Source organism: Pungitius pungitius, chromosome 3 (genome assembly GCF_949316345.1).
Source record: "Pungitius pungitius chromosome 3, fPunPun2.1, whole genome shotgun sequence".
In the NCBI taxonomy this organism is placed as follows: Eukaryota; Metazoa; Chordata; class Actinopteri; order Perciformes; family Gasterosteidae; genus Pungitius; species Pungitius pungitius.
The window spans coordinates 2,749,580-2,774,560 of record NC_084902.1 but is presented as its reverse complement, the minus strand read 5'-3'; the positions used below and the strand labels follow the sequence as shown (position 1 = coordinate 2,774,560).

Genomic DNA, 24,981 nt, shown 5'->3' with positions numbered 1-24,981 from the left:
CAGTCACACGGCCGATCCGTTTTCATTCAGCCACGTTGGGGGAAGAAAAGCAGCTTTTCATTGAGGCCAAAACGAAGCCCAACATCTCCGCTTTGGACCACAAATCCACACGATGACGCAAAGTACCATAATCAACCCGCATGGATCCCGTGGAATGCTGATCCCTCGAGTACATCAAGGGTCGTCCATGCTTTGAACATTTACCTTGGTCATAAACGCCAGTATTTGTCTGACGTGAGTAAGCGGTTGCCATGGTAGTTCAGATGAAGCAGGAATGATGATGATGATGATGATGCTGCTGCTGCTGCTTTCGCCATAGCAGTGTGTGAATTATTGAAACCCAGAGGGCACGAGTGGAGCAGCGAGGAGCGGAATGAGACAGAACGAGGACTCGGCGTCCACACAGTGTGGTTCATTTGTTTTGTTTTGTTTTTTTAATTAGTCGTTTTCTTTCACGTCTCGAGAGCCCCAACGACTGCCTTGGTGGAAGCAGACGCTTCAGAAGCTCGCGAGCGGCGCTCTGAGACGTCGGCCTGACCCGACCAGCTTCAAGGGAATATTCCAGAGAGTTGATGAATGGCGCAAAAAGGACGAACAAAGAGAGAGAGAGAGAGAGAGAGAGAGAAAGCAGGAGAGAAAAGGGTGGCAACGCGCTACAAGCTTCGCTCTCAGAGGTGCAAAGAATCTTTATTAACTTCAGCTTGAAGCAACATTATGAACAAAATCCTGATCATCCATCACAAAGCCAGAAGAATCTGATCCTGAACTATTCATTTTGGCCAAAATACTATATTAGAATATAATGAAAGCGCATCTAAAACAACTTCACCCGTGAAACACCGCATCCAAACTCAGACATCCAACACGCCGAGAAGCAAAGTGACATTGGAAATAATGACAGGATACTGAAAGGAAATGTACTGTATGTACAACATACGGCATGAAAAGTACTATGTTCAAAATGTTTTCTGTCCAAAATAATAAGAATATAACAGAAATGTTCCACTGCGACGCAACACAAGGCATCGGCAGTTTCTCCACTAGGACACAGGCAATAAATTAAGACAAAAACACACGCGGCTCTTTTGCACAAAGAAAGTGACACAAAGCATCAGGATATAGAAACACACACTGCGCTCATCTGTGTGTTTTGTTTGCAGGTGGAGGCTCAGCTTACCTGTACAGAATAAACGGATAACATCTCATCAAGACTACAAGCTGTAAAAATGTAGAAATTAAGACCTCTGGCACAATTCAGGAGCTGCCTGTCAACAGGTTTTTCGTTTAAATGATTTACACAACGAGTGGTGGGAATGTAAATGCCGGCGATGCAGAATTCCCAAGTTACCGTTCCAAAAGGCGCTCCGCCCCAAAAGTAAACCCCCACCCGAGTGTCCGGGGAAAGTGGCAAAGAAGGCTCACAGGGCACACCTCCCACTGGTGAGGCGCCGCGTGCAGTTACGGCTCCCGGCCAGCAGGGGGTCTCTAGCACTGAGACTCGGCGTACCCCTCGTCCACAGGAGGCCTCTTTTTCAGGTCGTAATACCCGTCTTCATCCTCCGAGTCCTGGACAGACCAGAAAACCGGAGAGTCTCACAAACAAACACACACACACACACACAAATAGCCACAAAACAACAACAATGGAAAAATCATTATGTCATAACTAAAAGTAAAATGAGACGTGAAATGGATCCGGCAGACACGGTCTTATTAAAGGTTATTCATGGGGTGATGTAAAGAGAAGCGCTGTGAACTGTACCATCATGTATAGGTCGCAGCACGCGGCCCTCTTGGCTTTGGCACCATACTCCTCTCTGTGCGACAGAAAGGCCGGTCAGCGATGGCGACAAGCACACAATCACACAGATGCCCGTTACATTTTGACACTTTACTTCACATCAGCTAGAATTATAAACGCCATTTAAAATCAAAAGAACAGTTAGCAAATTGGCAAATTCACTAAATTTCCTCAAGCCAGCAGCTAGTTTAGCTTAGCATAACAGCTGGAGATGGGTGTTAACAATCAACATGTTAAATCCACGTATCCCTTGACCAGTCTTCATGCTAAGCTACGTATTCTGAGCATTTTGCTGCGGTCGGTCTAATCCAACCCTTTGGTAAGAAAGCAAATGAGCATTTTCCACAAAATGAAACACTTGTTAATTTTAGAAATGTACACACGCTATAATCCTGTCAATGCTGTTAATGCCATCTGTTAATCACGCACTACAGAGCAGCACGGCTTGGTCCAACATTTATATTCTGGTGTACGGCATCAGTCAAATGAGCGAACAACAGCAAACCACAGGAAGCAACCGCTACACTAAAAACACGCCTGTAAACCAGGTAATTACAGATCAAGTACCCGACTGCTCGCTGATTCACAGCGCAGCGCCTTCCAAGGCCCTTGAACTGCACACTTGTAACCATCAAAGCCCACTCACCCCTCCGTGACCTCTATGGGCGACCTGTAACCCTTCGATTGGTCGCTCCGCTTCCTGGGGCAGAGCATCCGTCCAATCAGGACGAAGGTGATGAGGGTCGAGGGGAGAAGGACCAGCGCCAGGAGGACCGCCACGTCGGAGAAGCGAACGCTGGCCACTGGAGGGGGGAGGGGGAGGGGGGAGGGTGGGAAGCAGGTCATGGGGTCATCAGGCACACGCCAACAGGCCCGCTTGCGAGGCTTTACGCAGGAGCCGCACGCGGCGTCTTACCTCGGGGCGTGACGGTGAGCACCGTGTGCGAGGTGGGCGACCCGTGGACGTCGGGCGGGTTCCTGACGGAGCAGGTGTAGGTCCCGTTATCGCTCAGCGTGGCGTTGACCAGGGCGATGGACGCGTCCCCGCGCGCCGGGACCCCCCGCCACTGGATGCGACCCAGGAACTGACCGTCGGGGGGGGGGAACGCCCGAGAGGAGAAGTGGAACAGCTGGGGGGGGGGGGAGGGAGCGCGTTTAGTTTGTGAAAAAAGCACCCACACGCGATAAGAATCATCATCAACATCATCATCATCATCATCATCATCAGCCCTCCCAAATGGAGCTCCTGATTTTCCCGCCGAGGGGAAAGCGTCTGAGCAGCAGGCGGCGGGACAGATGGCGGCGGGACATTCTCTTCCGGCGCTGCCTGTTCGCTTCGGTACGGAGGAACATGAATAGAATCCCGAATGAAGCGCCGCGGGATTTGTTGCATTTAACATTTCGGATGGAAAACTCTCCACATGGTGACGTTCTGAGCGTTGGTCTGCTGTGTGTGTGTGTGTGTGTGTGTGTGTGTGTGTGTGTGTGTGTGTGTGTGTGTGTGTGTGTGTGTGTGTGTGTGTGTAGATGGTCAGGGTGTAGCTTGTGGTTAAGACTTGGACGTACAATCACGAAGAGGAAAATATGAAAGGATAAATACGCTTTCATCTTTTCTCTCCATTGTCCACATGTTGTTGGCGTGCTGCATTACGTCTTGTGTTTTAGTGAAAGAGGTACTGACCCAGGAGCACTGGTGCATTTATGAATGGTGTGAAAGGAAAGAAAAACTGCACGTAGAACTACTGCAGGTCGATTTCTTTTTTTTTATTAAAGTGGGTCAAAAAATGGTCAAAACGGGGTACGGGACTACAACAGAAATTCTTATATATTTTTTTCCGGGGAAGTGTCAGTGCTGCTGACTTGAGGGATTTCTTGCAGCTTAGTTTAGCTTAGCTTAGCTTAGCTTAGGAGCTTGTGCTGCTAGCCGGGTTTTTAGCGCACTCTTGCTGGTAACCCTCCTTAAATTTTAAGATAATGAAATAGTAGGTTTTTGAAAAAAAAAATTGCAGGATAAAATCAAAAGCTGTGACCCTTTAAACACACTTTAAACTTTGATTTATCGTTTCTTCCGGTCATTAAAGCTGACCGGTCTATTTTTTTTTTAATGCTTTTTCTTATATTTGGGAAGGTGGTCCTCAAAAAAATGTCCACGGCAAGAAGTTACCCTAATTTAAAAAAAAGTTTGAAATAAAAACAGCGTGCCAGAAGATTTTTTTTCTTCGTATAAAAGGAATAAAGTCTGTGCTGCACGTAAATAATGAGCTCCGGTGATCCAAGGTCAAGATCCAAGAGAGTCTGATATTTGGGGTTATTCTGGAGCCGCGAGGCTTATAAAAAGGCTGAAGCACAGACACCAGACACTGATAAGAGTGTTATGGCTTTGCGTGGAGACTCATCTTAGGCCTGGCTCATCGTTGGACTTGGCAAAGCCCGAACTACACGAGAGTCCCTGATTACACAAGAGAGACTGGAGACATTAGACCCAATGATCCCTTTAAAGTCACGAGAAACGTCTCGCCATTCTACAACTGAATGAGACAGACGCAGCCAATGACTCAGCACTTTTAAATGATCTTTTTAAAACCATATTCTGAAAAGTTCAGATCGCCAACTGCTCCTTTCGCTAATCTCCTCCTGAACATTCAGCGTCTCTACGGCGGCCTAAAAAAATAATATATAATGATGATGATGATTCCCCTCAGGACTGAGTTAATTATGCAAGTCACTGAAGCACTGCAGCAATTCAGATTGACACTAAAGCTTTGGCAGCAAAACCATATTTTTCCTGCTGGCGCTTTTTGTCACATGATCATTCACGGTGCGTGTGATGTACGACTGGGCGCGCGGGGGCCAATCGACGCGCCGCGACTGGTAATGAAAGTGGATGGAAAGTAGATGAAGGTTGAGGAGTAGAAAATGAAAAAAAACTCCCCCCCCCCCCCCCCCCCGTCAAGTTACTGCCAAACACATATTTCCTTTGTGATGAAGAGAACCGGCTGGTTGAGGCCGAGAGACTTTCCACGAGGCATCACCTCCTCCTTTATGCACTAATAAACCCGCTTTGTGGAGTGATACCAAGCTATCTGCTAAACACCCACGCAATCCGAACCAAGTGCTGCTCCCCCCCCCCCTCCTCCTCCTCCTCCTCTTCTCCACCCTCTGCATCTTAAGGACTAAACCAGCAGCACTCCGTAACGCCGCGGCCCCGCAGGACATTAGCTCCCACTTAGCTCGGAGTGCTCCCTGTAGGGAAGGAAAGCACGCGGTGGGTTGCAGCGGGGCGACCACGCCGCGGCTTCCCGTGGTCCAAACGCAATTACATGATGCCGGTCCTCGGGAACAAATGGAACTATCGTGAGCGATGCGGCCAAAAAACCGAAAGCCGAGTGCACTTGGAACAAGACCACGGGATCGACCGCAGAGGAAGACGGGGGGGGGGGGGGGAATTAGTGGGAGCTGACCAGGCGCGAGAGTGGCCTCTCTGGAAAAGGGGCCAAGAAGGCCGGACGTTACCGGACGTTACCTCGGGGGGGGGCGGGGGGGGTTGAGTCAGACTGATGGAGAATGCAAATAAAGCAGCCGGATCGCACAGAGGGAGGGTCACATAAAAGGAACCTAATCTAAATAACTAATACAATTTGAACCCAACGGGGATCAGTGATGGTTTAATTGCGTTTTAATGACTGAACCCATTTCTTCATCATCATCATCATCAAAAAAAAAAAAAAAAGCAGCGTCCACTCACCGAGCCCGGAGTGCCTCCGCTCTGCGGCCTGTAGGACCAGTCGACCCTCATCTTGCTGGTCGGCGTGCTGGTGGACGTGAAGGTGCAGGACAGCGAGACGGTGTCCCCTGTGGACGCGTGGAGCTCTGCCGGTGTATTCACGGAGATGGAGGAGACCAGGGAAGGTGCTGTGGGGGAGGGGGGGGGGGTGGGGGGGGGGGGGGGGGGGGGGGGGGGGGGGGGGGGGGGGGTGGGGGGGGGCAGTGGGTGAATTTTACTCTGTTACTGGAGGATCACTAATGAATGAACAAACCCGATGGCACACTGCGGGGGACACAAAAGTGTCCGCTCAGCGGATTCCTCCAGAGCGAACCGAGAGAAACTCTCATGGGGGGGCGGGGGGCTACTTATCGCCTGATTCCTACCGCCGGGGGGGGGGGGAGGCCGGACAATTATTCCTGAAGGTCGCACCCAGCGAACGAGAGCCGAACACCGGCAGCTTCCTTTGAGAAAGAAGCCTGTGTTTCTAGAGGAGTTCACGACACAACCAGGGCAGCTGGTGTGCGACAATGTGTCCACGGCCAAGATGTATTCACCCCCCCCGCCCCTTTATCCTTCAAATCACAGAATATTCGTTCCATTGTACCGACCCAACTGGTCGATATCGGGCTATTTCACTGAATAAATAGAAGCTGTGGACTGCTGTTTGATCACAAGTCATTAGAATCCCTCCTTTAACGTTGTTATAGCGTGAAAAACGGCTTTAGTGTCATATCCACACCCCATTTGTGACATTCATTGGGCATAAAATACAACGGTCTTACATTTCAAAGCCAAAAAGCCTCAAACTCCCCTTTTATTTATTTTTTTAATCCGCGGATGAAGCGGTGATCACTTGTGAAACGATCTCAGACCGACACCACGTTCTTCCATCAGACACCAAAAGAACGTCTATGGGTTGAGGGAGTCGACGGCGTGAAGGGAGCCGTGTCTTCTAGAGAAGCGAAGGGGGGGGGCCCTGGCAGACAACGTTCCCCCAAAATACAAGCGTGATCCAGACCACGACGACACGCATTTTGTTGTCCCCGCTGTGCCGGAGACACCTGGCAGCCGTCACCGCGTTGGCAGTGGCTGACGTTCACAGACACGTTTGTGTAATCTGCCAAAAGGGCCTCGGCGGTGGCTCCACGCCAGGAGACACGACCCCTCCTTCAACGGCGAGCCGAGCATCAGAGGAGACGTTTACATGGGACATTTTGACCCGTTCTAAACACATTTCAATCTTTAATGGACTGAACGTGTAGCACTTTTTTAAAGTGTCCAGGAGGGGTTTGGAGTTTAACATCAAAAGCACTATAATCATGACAATTGATGCTTTGATATGACCATTAAGGTTCATTTTTTGAATAACAGGGTAAACAAATGTTTTTGTTCATTTGGTTTTATCCAAAAAGAAACCTTTTCATAACCATGATGTGTTCTATATGCTTGACTTACTGGTGTTTACTTTACTACCGGGTTACATAAGCCCGTAACACTTGTGCGCGCACACCTGTTAGCACCTGTTAGCACCTGGCTAAGCACCAGGCAGCACCCATCCGGGGCGGAGCCGTATACGTGAGCCCCTCTCACGGACACCACTAACCGGTGATTCGCCGGTACGTCCCGGTGACAGAGCTCCGGTTTCTCTCCGGTCGGAACCGGTGGCCTGAGGCCTGTGTTTACTTACCGAACAGGGCCAGCAGGCACGGCCACACGACGCCGATCACCCGACGCGCTCCACGCATTTCTAAGTTGTGGAAACGGGTTTCCTCGCATGAAAAATATCACTCCCACCCCCCCTGCCACCCCTACCCTTGAACCTCACCCCCCCACAAACAAAAAAAATACTATGTCCCAAGTCGCGTCAAAGCGTCGGAAAGCTTCTCTATCCGGCCATGACTCGAGGTGCCTCCGTGGCGCGCGCACGGTCCTACCTGACAAACAGGTGTATCAGGAAGTGGAGGGCGGGGCGGGGCGAGGCGTCTCACCGCGGAAATCACGTGATACAACACTTTAAACGGCTCCCACGTTTTAAAATGCACTACTTGTTGAATGTAATCAAATTAAAATTATTATTATTATTAATACCATGAATAAAAAATAATACTGTAGTTCTTTTATGAAGGGATTTAACTAACTGTTAAGAAAGGGACGTAGTCAATTTGCTGTCAATCCAAATTGGTTTATTTGTATATATTCATAATTATTCTTTATTACAGTACAGCCAAGTGCCAGTGTTTTGGTACATTTTGCGAAAAGGAAAAAATATAACAAAACCCAAAGTAAATGGTTTACATTTCGTAGCACCTTGTTGGGCTCTCTCCTCATATGACCCCTTCGTTTGGAGGCCGGGGGGGGGGCTGATGCTCCGGTGGGACTCCTCTTTGCCACTTACACGCGTATCCCTGTCTCCCATCTCTTAACCGCCGTAATCATGTCCAATGGGAGAAGCCTTTGCTGGATCGGGGGGGGGCTGCTGTCATGTTTTATCTCTGCACCGCATGTATATATACAGAGTCCTTCTGAAGTTTACGCGTGCCTTTATATGGGCCCGGCTGTCGGTTGCATCTCTGCATCCATCTGGTGAGCCTGCAGCGTTTCCTCCATCCCGAGGGACAACGGAGATTTCCCATCGGAGGGGTTCTGAAGGAGAGCAGCGTCGTCCGGTTCCCCCGAAGTCCTGCTCCCCTCAGATGCGTTCTGTCTGCATTCTGCGGATGTAATCGGTGTTTTCCAGAGCTGCCGCCTATGCGTTATGTGCCGTTAAGCATATAAAAACTATTTCTAAACAAACAATCCTAATGCAAAAACTAATCTAATGTAGAATTAATGAGTGTGAGGAAAACGCGTGTTAAAGAAACTGCTACCTAACTTGATTAAAAATTAAAGAGCAGCCCGTGCCTCAAGGCTGCCTCAAGTGAGGGTTGCCATACGATAAAATGAAAATTAATGCAAAAACGTACTTCTAATCAGCTGCAAACAGTGTGTGAATAATGGATTCGAGCAGCGGTGAGTTTCAGGCATAACAAAGGTGACGTTTGGCTAAAACGATGTGTGTGTCTGAAAGTCAATATATTTCCTCATAGACAGGTTGCATCACCCCTCCCTCGTGACCCCCCCCCCCCCCACACACACCTGGCTGCACTCATGTGTTCATGTCTCACATCCAAGCTCCAGTTCGCTTTGCCAGTTTCACACACACACACACACACACACACACACACACACACACACAGTGTTTGTATTGCATCTCTTGAGAATATTGTGTAACATTTCCCGCACAGGGTTGGAGGGAACAAAGCCTGTTCCTTGTTGTAAATGCAGAGGTAACAGCTTTCAGGACTTGTGCAATCCACATGTATTGTGTGCGACTAAATCGTCCGGCATAACAGTCCCCGGAGATTTCCCCTCTTTTTGTCTGATGAGCGGGTGGAATGCCTCTCATGGGTGCACCCGGACACACATCCTTGCATTGTGTTGTGCGTTGTGTGTGTGAATACAGTAGTAGTGGTCTCAGTTTCAGCTGAAGTCCTCTCAGTTCCATCTGGCCGGTCTTCTGGGCGACTCCGGTCCAACAAGAGGCCCGTTCTTCTGTTGTCAGCGCTGGAGCGGACCGACAAAAAGCTCATTTTAGACGTGGGAGCCGGTCCGTCTTCTCATCCTCTCATACGCGCTGTGCTGAGTGGTTGATGAGGTGTAATGCAGACTCTTTTTTTTCCTCACTGTAACAGCATCACTCAGGGAGGCCCGACTCAGAAAAGCTGACTCCCAACCTTTTTGAATGGAATGGATTAATAACTCCACTGTGTATAAATGCACATGTGGGGGGGGGGTGTGGGGGCGTAAGTCACAGCGCGACAGTCCAGTCGTACAGTCCGTGAGGTTGAGCGTGCATGTGTGTGTGTGTGTGTGTGTGTGTGTGTTAGCTTGTGCCAAAGGAATTTGAGGGCCTCTCCGCATCGGTGTGCCAGGTACAACCCGTCCAAGAGTGTGGAATGCAGCACACGGACAATAAAAGGGAGAGAGATGAAGCAACAGACACAGAGAGAGAGAGACGGAGCAGTGATGTGTGCCATGTCGTTTGCGCGTCGCAGTAATAAACGCACTGAGGCCAGAGAATGGCTTATTAAATGACTCATGCGTGTTTGAGATCAACCCTCCCAGGAGCTCGCCTCACGTCGCCCTGCGAGACATCGGGCAAGTCGGAGCAGAAAAGGAGAGGAATCCGTCCGGTTGCCGCATTCTGCTGTTTTTTTTTTTGTTTTGTTTTTCTTTTAGGTAAAGGGGCAGGAGGAGCTCATTTCTGCTCAGCTCGCCTTATATCGACCTTTTTTTTCTTCAGCGAACCCCAGAGAGCGAGCATGAACTGGGGATGTTGTTGTGTCCGTGCCCTGTGTGTGTGTCGCATTGCATTCTGGTCCCTTTAGCACGCCGTAATGAACCTGAAACGTGCTTGTTTCCACACTTGCGATGCCTTGTGCTCTGTGGGAGTAACTCACAGACGGTCCGATGGTATCAGCTGATCCAGAAGCACCACTGATGTTGAATCAGTTCATTACTAGCTGGCTTTCTCCACTACAACATGTCACTATTTATCTTAGATAAACTGACTCTTTCCCTGCTTTTAGTGTTCTAAACACACGCACACACACACACACACGCACAATTTAGGTCTGTCAGTCAGTAACCAAAGCTACTCCCTCAGGAATAGACTTTGATCAGCACACACACACACACACACACACACACACAGATGTGTAACACAAGTAACGTATTCATAGTCACGAACACTCTGATCCAGTAAACAGGCCAGCAGTCACACAGGCCGCCATGTTGTGAATTAACCACTGATTCCCTTCTGAAACGGTTACAGGTAAACAAGTGAAGAGCTGTGCAGACGGAACATAAGCACACAACTGGAGGGATGGCATCGAAGATAATGGTGCATAATAAACGATGGATAGTAACATTCTCCCGTTACATAATAGATGAGCTCTCAAATCTCACGTTTGATTATTCATGGGCCGAGTTATCGCGTCTGCCCAGACACCTGTGTGTAGTGGAAATGTACTTGACCCAATGTGGTACATATTTAAAGGCAGTTTTATTCAAAAGTCTTTCATGGACAAAACAGCTCTACGGCAAACACACACAGTGGCATTTTAAACAACGTTATAAAATACTTCTGGTATTATCCTATAACAGAAAAATAGAAAAAAGTCTATAGAGACTATACACACATTGTTCAGTATTACAACACAAGGACAAAAGGAGAAAAGGCCGGTGTTACAATCACTTGTTAGTAGACGCGATGCATTCACAGACGCACGGAAAGATAAAAGGGACATTTTGCAATCAAAGGGTTTTCAGATCTGACCTGTTTGCCACAAGGTTTGTGCATACGTTCAATATCAAGAATTTGGGCTTAAGAAGATCATGGTTATGCTTTTTTTTTTTCATCCGAGCAATCCGATGTGACACGAGCCCCCGTAAGCCTAAAGCTGGAAGTAAAAATGCTTTCGGAGTCGGAGTTGTGCCTGAATGCACCGCCTGGGTTGTTGACGCCAACCAGAGACGCGTCACGGCGGCGGAAAACCACTTCTCCGTTCCCACCAAATCCAGTTTAAAAGTTGCAACCTCAAAACACTTGACGAGATCCCGACGGGTCGCCGTGGACCATGATCTCACCACTCCCCCCCCCCTTCCGCGAGCGCACTGTAGCCTGCGACCAGGACTATCACGCCCTTCTTCTCCGACGCCACGTCCTTCGCGTGGACACGGCGTGGACTCGTGCCTACGACGGCTTGACCTCCCGTCGCTCTAATCTTTGAATATAACTTTCTTTGGGGTTTTTGGGGCCTCCGGGTCGAACCGGCGCCCTTTTCACCCCGCCCTCTGCACCGACAGGCCTCCTGGCGGTCATTTCCGTCTCCCTGCCTGTCCCTACGTCCTCCAGTTCGTCCGTGCTCCGGCCCTCGTCCTCCGAGGAGCTCGCCCTTTTGGTGCTGGCGTCTGAGATCATGCCGTCGGAACTGTCGATCTCCACGGAGGTCTCTGACAGATACAGGTGGACGGCCCTCGACGGGTGGCTGGGACACACACGGAGGAAGGAGGGAGGGGGGGGGGGGAGGAGGGAGAGGGTGACGCAACACACACACACACACACACACGGACACACTCCCAGGGCGTGACATGAATACATGCATGACACAGGCATGAATGACGCGTGGGCGTGCATGTGCACATACGGATGAGGACAGGACAAAGACGACACGAACACAGCAGCAGGAACAACGGGTTAGAGTGACTCAGGTTTCAACATCTCTGTGGATCCGTCTGCACCTGATTGGGCGACAAACATTTTCCATCCGTGTGTGTGAGTTTTTCGGTGATTCGTTTTTTTGGAGTTTGAATGAATCAAAAGTTCTCAGCTCGGCTTTTGGAGTGTGAGACGCAGTTTTGCAGCACAGTTGTGACGGTAACGGATCTGAAAACCCAAGATTGAAACAAAGAAGTCCCACGTGCCCAGAACACCAAAAAAAAATAAAGAGAAGCTACTTGTTAAAAAGATTTGCCACTTTGTCGAGGAAATTAACAATGCATGTCTTAATTAACCAAAAGCTACCAACCAAATGTCTTTTTTTTTTTTTTTTACAAAAGTAGTGTGTGAAAAATCAGTTTTCAACAAGTGCTCTCCATCAGGTTCAGATCACGTGATAGCACCTTGATCCTTCAGGATCCTCAGGATCAGCCAAAATGACACCACGGAATCTCAGAGAAAATGCAGCAGTGAAACAAAACAGAAATGTAGAAGGACGTCGGAGCTGAGAGCTGATATGGAACCGCTGAAATGAGGGGTTGATCGATACCGATCACATATGTGAACGTGGTTTCGTAGTCTATCATCTGGCAATTAAACAAACGCACATTTCAATAGACGACAGGAAGCTGCCCATCCAGTTTCCGCCATGCGGCTTGTGCTGCATGGTGGGGGTTTGGGATATTTTCGCAGGGTAGTAAACGTCACCGACCTGCCTCATTGTTTCGCTCTCAACAGGAAATGTTTTTTTTTTTTAGCTGAACCGGGCGAAGATGAACTGATAACGGAGGGGTTTCTATCCAGAAGAGGAAGGCACATGGTGATGTGATAAAGAGCTAAACAACGGTCTAGCGTACGTTCTGGAATTTAACGGCTTCCTACACGAAAAGGCACTCTCTTATTTTATATCAGCTGCCCATCGTCTACGGCCCAGGTTTTAGGAAGTGGAAGCAGGAAGCAGGAAGTGAAACGTCCCGGTAGGACGAAGGGCCGAGAGAGAAGGGAGCGCGTCGTGTCTCCCTGGGGGGGGGGGGTTCCTCTCTCGCCGCCGCTCCTCCGCCTCCTGCTGTCTCTCTCTCTCTGTGTCCCCCCTCCGTCTTACCACGCCGTGGGGTCTTTCCTCTCCTTGCGGGGGGCCTCCTCGTTGCCCTCGCGCTGCTCCCGTGCCCTCTTCCTGCACCGCCTGCAGGACAGGATGACGAGGAGGAGGAGGACAACGGCGGCGATGCCGCCCCCGACGGCCAGCGCCAGGAGGAGGAGATCGGAGAAGGACGCTGTGGGAGGAGGAGGAGGTGGAGGAGGAGGAGGAGGAGACACGGGAAGGAGTGAGCAGGCCTCACTGGTATTGATTTGAACATTTCACTGATTTCACAGGGTCTGGAGGCCCCCCGGTACGAAGCAGAAATGTGGACCGTGTCATCAGGTGCCGCCGCGCTTTCGGTAGTCAAAGCACTGAAATGTAAATAAAGTCCATCATTCGCGATGCAAATGCGCGTTCTCGTTTTTTCCCGACGTGGTTGAGCGAGTTGACACCGACGAGACACACGGAGCGGTTGTGTCGTGTGTCTTTTTTTATCTCGCAGTTGGGCACCTTCCCCTGAAAGGGTTAGAGCGTAACTATGGTAACGCCGTTGCATTTGAGCTGTGCGGAAACAAACAGAGCCGGCCTTTGTGTAGTCAAAGACAAAAGTGGTTTGAATTTTCTCTCACAGTATTTCTTTGTGTTCTTTAAAAACACAGGATATTGGAATATGGAACGTCACCCCTTCACTCCCTCACATTTGTGCTTGTTCTCTGACGTTTTTCACTTACGCTTTGAAGTATCTCAACATCTGCCGGATTGGTTTTGGATATTCTGAGAAGATGTCTCCCAATAACTGAAGACTGTGGGTTTGAATAAAGTGACTGTTATGGTTACCAAGGATAACATTAATACAGCTAGACATCAGCGTTGCATTAGCATCGTTACGTAAGAAAGTACACTGTAAAAAAGATCCTATTTTTATGGTTTTTTAAAATTATGTGCAAACCTCTGTAAAATAAAGATATTATTGGTAAATTAACAGTTCACTGTGAAAGTAAGTATTATGCTAATATTGACGTAATACTTCAGGAAACATCTATAAAATAAATGTGTTTCTATGTAAAATTGTTAGGGGAAAATTTCTGTAAATTTATGCTTTTTCGCACTTCATTTGAAAAAAGTTATTTTACCTTATTTTACCGTTTTTGGTGGCAGCTGCTGCTGCCAGTGTTTTGGCCTTCTTTTTAGTTTTTTAGTTTTTTTTACAGTATAGAATGTATGAAATGGGAAGATCTGCTTGAGATTTCTAATTGAGTCTCACAGAAATGTAACATTTATAATCACAATAACTAATTTGATTTTTATTGCAACAACATTTTATTTTATAATTCAATACGTACGGAACGTTGGCCGATTTTTCTATCACGATGCAGCAATGCTCTAAACCAGTGTTTCTCAACTGGTGGGTCCCGACCCACTAGTGGGTCGCGGACCCGTTTGTAGTGGGTCGCGGGGCATTGCACGAAAAAAAAATGCAGTACGTCGTTAAGGGGTAAAAAGGTGGGTCCCGGAGCCAGACAAGTTGAGAACCACTGCTCTAAACGAACACAAGATTTGAAATGATGTTTTCAGACAGAGGATAAAACTGGGGTCCGACCTGTGGTAACGACGCGCAGTCGAATCTCTCCCACCGAGCCGTGGACATCCGGCGGATTCTTCACCTGGCAGACGTAGGTGCCGTTGTAGATGAACTTGACCTGCTGAATGACGATGGAGGCGTCGCGTCCCATGACGTCGCCGGCCCAACTCACGCGCTTGCGGAATATTCCCTCCAACGGAGGATAGGGCCGCAGCCGCTGGTAGTGGAACACCTGAGAGCGGGAAATCGACAGGGGTGGGAAAATCAAATGCCAAAACTGGTTCTGGAGAAGGAAGGTATTTTTAAAAACACAGGGAAAGAAGGAGCATAAATTGAACCCGCCCTGCTGCACACACACACACACTCTCCACAGGGAGAGCTGGATGACTCACCGACTCCTGACTCACTTGGCTGAGTGGGTGGATGCTCCGTGACACAATGATGGTGGTTGGCAAACACACACACACATACTCGCACACTCACCGACTCTTCTCTGCCCGGTTTGAGGGGCCTGAAGCTCCAGGAGATGATGACGGCATCGGCGTTGATGGACGACGAGCTCTGGAAGGTGCACTTCAGACGCACGTCCGTCCCGTTGACGGCCTCCACGTCCCCGGATGTGTAAATGTGCATCCCGTTGACCCGCAGCACGCCTGACGGATACAAGCGCATGGTTAGGTGTGGGTTTGTGTGAGGGGGAGGGGGGGGGCGAAATCAATGCGTAGATAAATGGTTTGTGTGAGAACCACAAGACGAAACAGAGGCAGTATGAATTCCGTTTAGCGAGTATACCATGCACCCAGTGACCCTGCCTCTGCCCACGCGGCGTTAACAGACACTCGTCCCACGCACTGGTCCGAGTGCTGAAAGTAAACTTATTTCAAACATTTGATTCAGCACAGACCGAAAGTCCAAACTGATTTTTCGGATCAGCAGACCAAGCCCCCCCCTCGGCCCGCCCTGCTGCAGCAGAGACCAGACTGGAATTGATTGTTAATGGAGGCGGCCTGTATCAATCTTTACAGTAGGCTACGTGGTAGAAACTATTACGGGGGAAATGAATGGACTAGAAGAGCAGAGAGGGATATTGGCAACAATTAGTCTCTTCCACATAATGATGGATAAAGCTCCCCAGGATAGGGTTAGCCCCCACACACACACACACACACACACACACACATCACATGCATTCATTCTATCAGACAGATTCGGTCTCATCGCTGAGTTTCCGTCATGCAACACATCACCAACCAGTCAATGAAGGCTCCCAGTGGCGGATTCATGCTGTCAGAGGGTCATGAAATGATGAATTTTCTCTTTAGAGCACAGCCTCTATAGGCTTCATCAATCCAAGAATACATTTCATTGTGTTGTTCCCACTTGGAGAGCATGATGTATCTATCCATAGAGCAACCAACCTCGCCGTGACTTCCTTCTGGAACCCAGAGGGAACTTCGTGTCATGCTTCTTCTACTTGAAGGAGACCTTAGGGGGCACTTCATCCTGTTTCGTCCACTTGAGTGGCCCTTTCTTCTGTTTCAACTACTGGAAGCACACCATAGGTGGCACTTTATCGTGGTTTCCCTTCTTGATGGGAATCTTAGGGCTCTCACTGTGCTCATATACTAAAAGGGAAGCCCGGGGCACTGCATCAAAAGATCTCTCACTAAAATATAAATATGTACTGGACATTTTACTGAATATAAAATTAATTAAGCTTCATTCTTTCATTCAAAACATGGCTTTTAAAGTATCCTGAGGTAGGTTTGCCCTATTCTGACTGAAGGCATCAGACTTTAAATGTATTAAAAGTCTAATACTACTGTATTGTATTGTTACTTTTAACACTGCAGGAGCTGGGAACAGTAGGGGGGAGGGGGGGGGGGGGGGTTTGATCTGTTCCTTATCAGGCTGGAGGGAGTTTCCTGTGGGCTGTGGATGAGAGAATGGGGCGACGAGACGGCCGCCGCGCTGCATTAAAAACAGGCCGACTCCCCTCTCGTCGCCGGCCTGTGACTCAGGCCCCCCCAAGTGTTTTTTAAAGAGCCCGTCTACAAGCCGTCCCTTTTTTTTTAGACGTTAAATTGTATTTTTAGCGAATGCAGTGCAGGTGTGGAGGCCTGCTTGCATCAGTAAATAACGCTTTTGATGTGACGGGTAATAATATTTTCAGGGATGGACTCTTCAGGGAAGGAGCCTCGTCTCATTTCCTCCTCCAGCCAAAGCAAAGTTAAGAAAAAAAATCAAACTGCCTGTGCTTAGGATATTCATTAGGGAGATAACATCCCTGTTGGCGGCTTCAGTACAGACAGTAATAACTCCCGGGCCCACGCGTGTATATTGGCGAGAGAGTTTCTGGCAAATCTTTATATTCTTGCTGCCTTATTTCAGCGACTATAGTGCACACAAACGATTAGCAAAATAGTGGAAGGATTGGCTCCTCCACCAAAGCTGATTTGGAAATAATCCATCACGCTTCATACATCAGCAAAGAAAGAAGGTTCTTCAGGCCATGACACCTCATTTCCAATTTCTTTCCCTTAACCAATCTTTTTATGAATTCAATTCGGCGTTGCTAATCTCCTTTCAGTGAGAAGAAAAAAGAAAAAGCCCTTAACTGAGCTGATTAAGAATTAGGGTTAATCAGGCCCTTTTTGACGGCGTAATGGTTATTAGCAGAATAACAGAACGGTTAGGCCTGTGTACAGTGCCTCAATTACGTTACTAATTTCCCCCTGCGGCTAAAAGTACAAGATCACTATTTAATTTGTCATCAGCAGGCGCTAATTGCTGAACGGGATGCATGCCATCGACTGGAGTGCGGAATTTGACTCATTTACAGAGACGAAGAGACGAGAGAGACACGTACGCCTCGAAACCAGAGACTGAGCTGAAGTGATGAAAGAGGGAGACCAGCGTGAGGATAACCAAATCATCATAGAGAACGTATGAATCTACACGATGGAAGTGGCGTGATGAGATACTAGCGTTTGTTTGCCTCGGTCACGTGTTTATGTGTGAAGAACCGGACCGGCGCTGACCACACCCGGCGTCCAGCGCCACAGACAGAGAGAGAGAGAGAGAGAGAGAGAGAGAGAGAGCGTTCACGGCTTATTAAGATGGAGCTATGCGCCCTCCTGCACGGGAGGAAAGGGCACAGAGTGCAGACAAATATATTGTCATTTTATTGCTGGGGTCCGTCGAGTTGGCACAAAGGTGCTGCTGAGTCAGAACAAGAAGGAAAAAATACATTTCATGTCATATTTCCCTCATCAAAGTCATCAAAAGCCTTGAGAACTCTGGTAGAAGATCAACTACATTACACCATCAATTAAAAAGACAAAATTAGAGCCTGGTGTCTGACGTGTGTGTTGACACTATCCTTCCTGAATGCGTGAGTTTAAATACATCGAGTTACAAATAAAGACTTTGACGCAAGAACCTCTAGAGTGTGTGTGTGTGTGTGTGTGTGTTTGTGTGTACAGGAAGAGTGTAGCACCAGAAACAATAGTTAGGAGTAGTTGTAAAACATTATGTTCTATTGTTAAGTGTGCGTGCATGTGTCGGGTTTGGCATCTCTCAGGGGACCCGCCGTTGGCACAAGTCCAACCACACACACACACACACACACACACACACACATTCTCCATTAGACGTAACAGCGTTGGCGATAGTCCACAATATCTGTCAATATGTCCAATATATCTCAATTAAGCGAACTTGGTGAACTTTTAATGCGCTTGGTTCTACCTGTCGACACCGCGCTGCACGGCGCAATCTGCACCGGCCCGCTGGCCCGTCTAAAGAGGGCAAATACTTTCATCCACTGTAAAATAATCAAACCAAGCCCACTCAGGTGTGTTTGGCTTGGCAAGAGCTTTCCATAGAGGCACAAAAAACACATCAAGTAGTATTTGACCTCCCTCGCGTAATATTTCACCCACAGTCGAGGCGAGCAGGTCTGAAGCTGCATCTGCTGCTCCTCGCTGTCTCTGGGTCTCACGTTACCAGATGTGGTAGCTGTATGCTTTTAGGCTTTTAGCAGACATGTTGGAGTGAACGTGCCAATGCGGATGTAAGCCCCTGATACCCACGGCACAAACGTCACCTGAGAGTCTTTGAGACAGAAGCGCGCTCCTTGTGGTTGGAATGACAGCCGTTATCAGCTAGCTCGCTAACTAAGCAAATGAGGCTTGCACAGCCATCGTTCTAAAAATAGTTCCAGCCATTAGCAGGTACCTGGTACAAAATCACATTTTGCCCATGTAGGAGAACAGTACGTATTTTTACCAAAGTAAATGGGTCCAGATGAGGAATAACCAATGCTTTTAGCCAACATATCGCTATCTGAGATAAGGAGTTTGGGGTAGTAGCAACTTAAATTCATGTCCAGAGGTGCTAACTTTAATAGCATCCAGGATCAACTTCTCTTGGACCTCCTCCTCTAAGGAGTCTGGGTGTGTTTCACACTGCAGAGAGGCATGCACGGCATATTGAACTCTTGTCATAACACTCAGCAAACAGTCTCTGGCATTTTAAATATTCTCTCTTTGAGCGTCTTGAAAACAAGCAACAGATGCTTTGCCTCATCGTGCAATCCAAATCTTTGCCAATGCTTTTCTGTCTTTCAGCTTAGTTTCTCTTAAACAGCAAATGTGATCCCCCCCCGATTGGACGTCATTGTGATAGCCACCATTGTTTATGATGTGTTTACTTCATGGGTTTACAGAGCGAGAGGAAACCCAGCAGGAGAATATCAGGCGGCCTGCATGGCTCTCTGAATCAGGAAATGGGTTTCGCTACCTAACGCCCCAGACGGTATGTGTTTGGGAGTCTACTCTCTTCATTAAGGCTCAGAAACAAAGGGACCAGCGCAGGAAACCCGATTCTCCCTTACACAAGTCTTGTAGGAAACACTTAGGACAGGAACAAACACACAGGGAGCTCAGTGGGTTACAAAGAACCTCTTCTCTCCTTTGTGAGAGGTTTCACAAGCCCCGGTTAGTTTTTCGCTTTGTCATTAACAAGGCCTGTCTTTCATGCAGGGCCCGACTCCGGGCTGGGAATGGCAGGTTCAGGTAACTGTGTTCTCCCAGAGGAGGAGGACACATAGTTGAGGGAGAGTGTAGGTGTTGAGTGTTGTAATGGGAGTGAACCTCAGAGATGGACACAACTATACTGTGCTCTAAAATGGTGTGGCAAAAGCTGTGCATATTCATGCTTTTGCTCCGGTGGTTGTCATCATTTAATAAATATGTACCAAGTAATATTTGTACATGGAGTTGACGCACCCACGGCCCATCTGTTGGGTCAAGTCAATCGCTAATAATTGCATCGCGAGGGCCAAGCCCCCCTGCGGCTGGCCTTGAACTTAGGAGTTCAAAGCCGCGATCGTACCTTCGCACATTTGTCCACCAGCGGAGCTGGTGCCTCGCCGGTTTCCGCAGAGCTCAGGATGGCGGCGCGAGATAAGGGGCTTCCTGCTGAGAGAGCTGCTGTGGTGGTGTTGCTACGTGCCGTCTTTGTGGCTCAGCCCGGCGATCACAGGCCGCCAACTGGTATCGCGTTGGTGATGGATTGGTGAGAAAGACAGTCTCATAAAGAAACGGTTTCTTCCCCCGAGAACAAGTTGACTGGTCTGTGCAGACCTCAACACGCTATACTAAACTAAACTAAACTAAAAACAGTCATAGCAAACATAGACCGAGCATCAATCTCCTCCAAGCTTCCTGCAGGCCGGTTGAAATTCATCAGACGGCAGCCAGAGGAAGCGTGGAGCGGGTGAATAAGAGTTTAATCCATCAAACCTCTTCCACTCCTCGCAGCTGACTCGACAACTTCTCCCCGGGATTAGAAACTCCTGAGGGAGGGGGGGGGAGGGGGGGGGCGACGGGTTCGTTCAGATACAACGGCCGAACCCTCGCAGGATTTCACATATTTACCACATAGCTAGTCAGACTGGATCCAGTCCTGTGCAGGAGATACAGTCACAAGCCCACGCCTCAAACGTCCAGGTGTCCTACAGTCATTACTGCGCCTGAAGCTGCCGAGGGTTTTATCTTCTTGGTCTAGAGGCAGGACCAGGACCTTAAGTACGGAGCCAAATCCAGGCCAAACTCTTTGATCATTTGAAAAGATGTCCGCCGTGAGCGCAGCGGAGCATCCATGCTCGACCACGTGAACATGGTGTCTAGCAATATAAACCCCAAATATGAAAACAATCCAATAGAAACACCTGAACACAGTTTGAAGCTTGTTCTGTCTGATGACCTGAGAGGCCCGATTGGCCATTTATCCCACCTTTTTTTTCATTGGGGACATTTGGAACAGTTAAAAGAACTTAAACACTCTGGGTATTTTCCATCATTGGGCCGACCAGTTGTACCAGATGGGTCTGTGTTCACATGTGAGTACACATGTAAATATGTGTGTGAGCAGGCTTTTCTGCATTGTTGTTGCTGTTAAGATCATGAGTCCTGCTCAGCAAAAGCTATACAGTCTCTCTCAAAAGTGTCAGAAAATTCCCCTGATAGCATTTAAAAACTGACCACAGGATTTTGAAACACAGAAAGCCTGTGGAACACAAACGGTGGACTGACGTTTGAAGGATGTGGGTTTACTAGATAGAGAAAGAGAGGATCTAATGAAAGGCGCCGTGGTTGCATTTTAAAGTATGGATGTCCAGAATCTTTGGATCATTGAGCATACAAAAACTCTGGATATATTGACCTCTGCTCTATCTATTAAGACATTGTTTTGAAAACGTGTTTGTCCCCAAATTTCATGGCAGACTTTCTAAATAACCAGTGAGGCACTTTATTTCCCAATCAGACCAAGATAAGAAAACTGTACACTGTAAAAAAAGATCCTACTTTTACCGAAAATAACTAAGTTTTTACAGTAGTTTTTCTGTTTTTATCAGTCCAACCATAAATGTAAGTATTATGCAAACAATGACAAAATACATTTTCTTTTTTACGGAAGAAATACTGTATTTTACAGTTTTCTTACATTACATTGAATTCATGTGAAATGATAATAATAATAATAAAAATGATTATTTCATTGTTAAGCTTTATGTCCATACTAACAACTTTTGCTATTTAAGGTAAATCACGTTGTGTGAACGCACTTCGGTGGCCATAAAAACAGAAAAAAAAAACAGTAGATCAGGAATCATCCACTGGGCAAGGGAAGTGTAGATTTAACCGTGGTTAGCTAACGCCACATATGGAAAAGTGCCTGTCATGAGTTACGACAAATAAAGACCCGGGACGAGCAGACTGTACTTTACTGTAGTAAAGTACATCTTTGTGTATCATAATCAGAAACACAAACACAGGTCTGCCAAATGGTGCCTGAACTCAACCCAATGCAGAAAAGCACTGCTGCGTCGTAGGGGCCCGGGGTCCGATGAATATAAACGCGAAAGTGGAGGGAACAATGAAGTGTCCTTCACCTGCGCCGCCCACTAACCCCGCCCCCGCCGCCCTCCACTAACACCCATTCATTTAAATTGCTGAGTGCAGTCACTAATTAGAAAGCGAAACCGGACCGAGGCGGGTTTTTCAATGACAAAGGCTGCGTTCACAGAAACACCATCTCACCAACAGGGTAAAAAAGAGCTGCTGATATTCTGTGGAAACTGTTTATTCATCCCACATGCAGTGAGCCCAGAGGTGTGTGGGGGAGGGGGGGGGGGGGGCAGGGGGTGTTTTAGCTGGAAGATCCACTTGTTTACCGCCAGTCTAAACAGACTTGTGTGTAAGAATGTGAGTGCACAAACACAAACCCGTGCTCACTAATGTCCCAACATGTTTTCAGCTCACCGAGGAGTGCGTTTCAAATGCCTGTTTACACCCGTAGCCGCGCGCGGCCTCGTGGTTTCGAACGCCACGGGAGGCATCGCCCTCGCGCTCAAACACTTCACAGACCGGTGCTGTGCTTTGTGTCGCAAACTTGACTGACGTGTGATCGTCGAGTCTGCACACATCCCCGAGGCTTTCCCGTCGACGCCGCACAAAGGGAGACAGACGTCCTCCAAGGTGTGTCAAAAACAGTGCGGCGCGCACGTTGAGGTCGGCGCGGGTCATCCACGTGCTGAAAGGGAACGTGTGAGAGGAGGACTAAAGACAAAAGAACGGATCAAAAAGATGTGTTTTTAGCCCCCTGTCTGGATAATCTAGTCTAATCTTTTCTACTCAGCCAGCCGGAGTTTGTTAGTTCATTTGCCTGCTATCAAATTAGAGGGTCAAACATTTGAAATAAAGAACAGAAGACAATAATAAGACAAATCTGTATGTTGTATTTGACTTCAAACTGGATATGTTGTCAGGGGAGTCTGTCTGAAGCCTTCTGCTTGCCTTTTTACTCTTGAATATTTCCACTGCTCAATACAACCGAACACCGGAAGGTTCTGTACACACACAATACACACACCAATGTGGGCCTGCATGGGGAACCATCGCGGTTATAAAAGCCGTGGTATCATTTAAGGACATTTTAACTTCCTCAACACGAAGCAGAAAATATGTGCAGAACCTCCACCAGACCCTGCAGCTTTTTCTCTGATTCTGCTTGGGTTTTGGTCTAAAAGTCTAAATCTGGTAACGCTCACATCTGCTCTGGGAGGTCATTCCAATTGAATGTTTTCGGAGGTCCATGTCCTTCACAGAGAGGCAGCCGGTGAACTCCAACTGTCTTTGATCATGTCAAAGGGTTGGCGGGCGGATGGGTAAATATGTGGGGCTGTTTCAACGTCCTTTCTGTCTCACATGGGGGCAGGAATCCACACACACACATCAGTACGTCCAGCCTGTTACTGGTATACTGTGTAATGGCTGATCTGCGGGTGCATGCACCTTGTAAACACAAGCAGCTTGCTGCTGTATCGAATCCCCTCATGGTCCTCTGGCAGAGGATGGACATGCTCAATCAATATAATCCACTTAAACGGGATGCACACAGATTACTTGAAGGTTAAGCAGCCCGGCGTCTGCTGAATAAATTGCCCCCTGAGCGCTAATTTGTGATATTAAAACGTGTTCCATTAGCATTTAGATGTGATCAGCTATGCTTGTCGGATATCTCCTGTTGATATGGTTGTTTGCATCAGATAAATCGTCATGATGCTAAAGGACGCATCCTGGATGCCCCTCGTACGGGAAGCCGGAGGGCTTATCCGCCCTCGGACGGGCCACTTCACAGCGCCTGGGAAAGCACGGATGCACTTTAATGGGCAGGAAAGGAGCCCAAACACAATGCTGCCAGGGTTCGACCCCATTAAAAAAAGGGGGCCGTGGTAAAGTAATTATGTCGCCGTTTACAGCGTGCACAGGTATTCTCCACCGCCGCTGTGCCAAGTTATCCACTTCCCAATGACGCACGGCGGGCGCGCGGGGACGGTGGTTAGGAGACCCTGCAGAGCTTCCACGAATGGACACAATCAAGGTTTCCCCTCTTGCCATTGAGACGCGAATGTGGGCTGCGTCTTGAAATGGGCTTCCTGACCGCGTCTTAAGTTCACTCTTGGGATGTGGGACGACAAAAACACACCCGACTGTGAACTTTTTGTCCAACCAGGACGCACGCAGATGCAGATATAATCAGCACGGTTCTGAAGAATGCGTGTGTGTGTGTGTGTGTCCGTGGAATCACGCAGCGCCAAACGTGTCATCAAATGAAACATTTAAAACATGTCGGTGGAATCACACTACGTCCAGTAAAAAGAGAACATCGCCTCACATTCACACCAACAACAAAAAACACATGTTTTCCTCTGTTTACTGGAGTCTCACCTGAAGCTGCGAGTCCGGACAGGACGGCGAGGAAAAAGAGCCCCTTTACGCACATTGGATGCGCGCAGGCTGTCCGAGGTACAATAGACCGGGAGTACAACTGACCCGCTGACACCGCACGAGAACCAGGCACCCGGCTCCTAACTCTGAGGATCCCCTTGTTGGGAGAGGGGGGGGGGTGTCACAACGTGAAGTTACGAGGAGTCCTGTGTTCCACCGTTTCTCTCCAAAGACGCGTCCTAACTCGCCGATGCGCTCAAACGTTTCAAGCCCTCCCACCAATTTTTCGGGCGGAGTAACAAAGTCATCCACTCTCTCTCTGCCTTCTTATCTCCCTCTTTCTCTCTCCCTCTCTCTGCCACACACACACACACACTCACACACACACACACACACACACGTGTTAACCCCAATGTTGGCAAATACTTGACGTTTACTCAACCTGTTCCGCTTATGGGTAGAAACACATGTGAGGTCCAATGCCCAAAACCTGTTACGCAAACACATGTGTGCTAGGTACGCATGCAAATTATTATTCACAATCCAGGAAGTAGGAAGCAGTAGGAACTTCAGTTTTAGGATCTAGTGTCTTTTTATACAGGAAAAACCCTTTATAAATATATAAAAATATAGCC

At 48.2% G+C, this 24,981-nt stretch overlaps 2 protein-coding genes across 3 annotated transcripts; both read right to left on the bottom strand.

The window, feature by feature from the left end:
- Positions 1–654: 654 nt before the first annotated feature.
- On the bottom strand, positions 655–7,500 carry LOC119222223 (myelin protein zero-like protein 3). Its single transcript, XM_037478715.2, has 6 exons — positions 7,255–7,500; positions 5,547–5,713; positions 2,718–2,931; positions 2,448–2,604; positions 1,763–1,817; positions 655–1,566 (listed from the first exon to the last, which is right to left on the bottom strand). The coding sequence occupies exons 1-6, from the start codon at positions 7,310–7,312 to the stop codon at positions 1,486–1,488; spliced, it is 732 nt and encodes a 243-aa protein (XP_037334612.1). The 5' UTR covers positions 7,313–7,500; the 3' UTR covers positions 655–1,485.
- Positions 7,501–10,654: 3,154 nt separating this feature from the next.
- Positions 10,655–24,648, bottom strand: LOC119222155 (myelin protein zero-like protein 2). 2 transcript variants are annotated; one of them, XM_037478582.2, is made up of 5 exons: positions 24,347–24,648; positions 15,033–15,202; positions 14,568–14,781; positions 12,989–13,160; positions 10,655–11,656 (listed from the first exon to the last, which is right to left on the bottom strand). In XM_037478582.2, the coding sequence occupies exons 1-5, from the start codon at positions 24,399–24,401 to the stop codon at positions 11,362–11,364; spliced, it is 906 nt and encodes a 301-aa protein (XP_037334479.2). In that variant the 5' UTR covers positions 24,402–24,648; the 3' UTR covers positions 10,655–11,361. The 2 variants fall into 2 exon arrangements, with proteins under 2 accessions (XP_037334479.2, XP_062417026.1); XM_062561042.1 differs by having other exon boundaries at positions 11,441–13,160; positions 24,347–24,642.
- Positions 24,649–24,981: the final 333 nt, after the last annotated feature.

Bases quoted from the DNA above. Each gene is read 5' to 3' on its own strand.
- LOC119222223 (XM_037478715.2), bottom strand. From the start codon at position 7,312: ATGCGTGGAGCGCGTCGGGTGATCGGCGTCGTGTGGCCGTGCCTGCTG. The intron at 2,932-5,546 runs GTGAGTGGACGC...CCCCCCCCCCAG, and splicing joins GCGGAGGCACTCCGGGCTCG to CTGTTCCACTTCTCCTCTCG. The intron at 1,567-1,762 runs GTACAGTTCACA...TGGTCTGTCCAG, and splicing joins GCTGCGACCTATACATGATG to GACTCGGAGGATGAAGACGG.
- LOC119222155 (XM_037478582.2), bottom strand. From the start codon at position 24,401: ATGTGCGTAAAGGGGCTCTTTTTCCTCGCCGTCCTGTCCGGACTCGCA. The intron at 14,782-15,032 runs GTGAGTGTGCGA...TCCCGCTCTCAG, and splicing joins AACCGGGCAGAGAAGAGTCG to GTGTTCCACTACCAGCGGCT. The intron at 13,161-14,567 runs GTCGGACCCCAG...CTCCTCCCACAG, and splicing joins ACTGCGCGTCGTTACCACAG to CGTCCTTCTCCGATCTCCTC.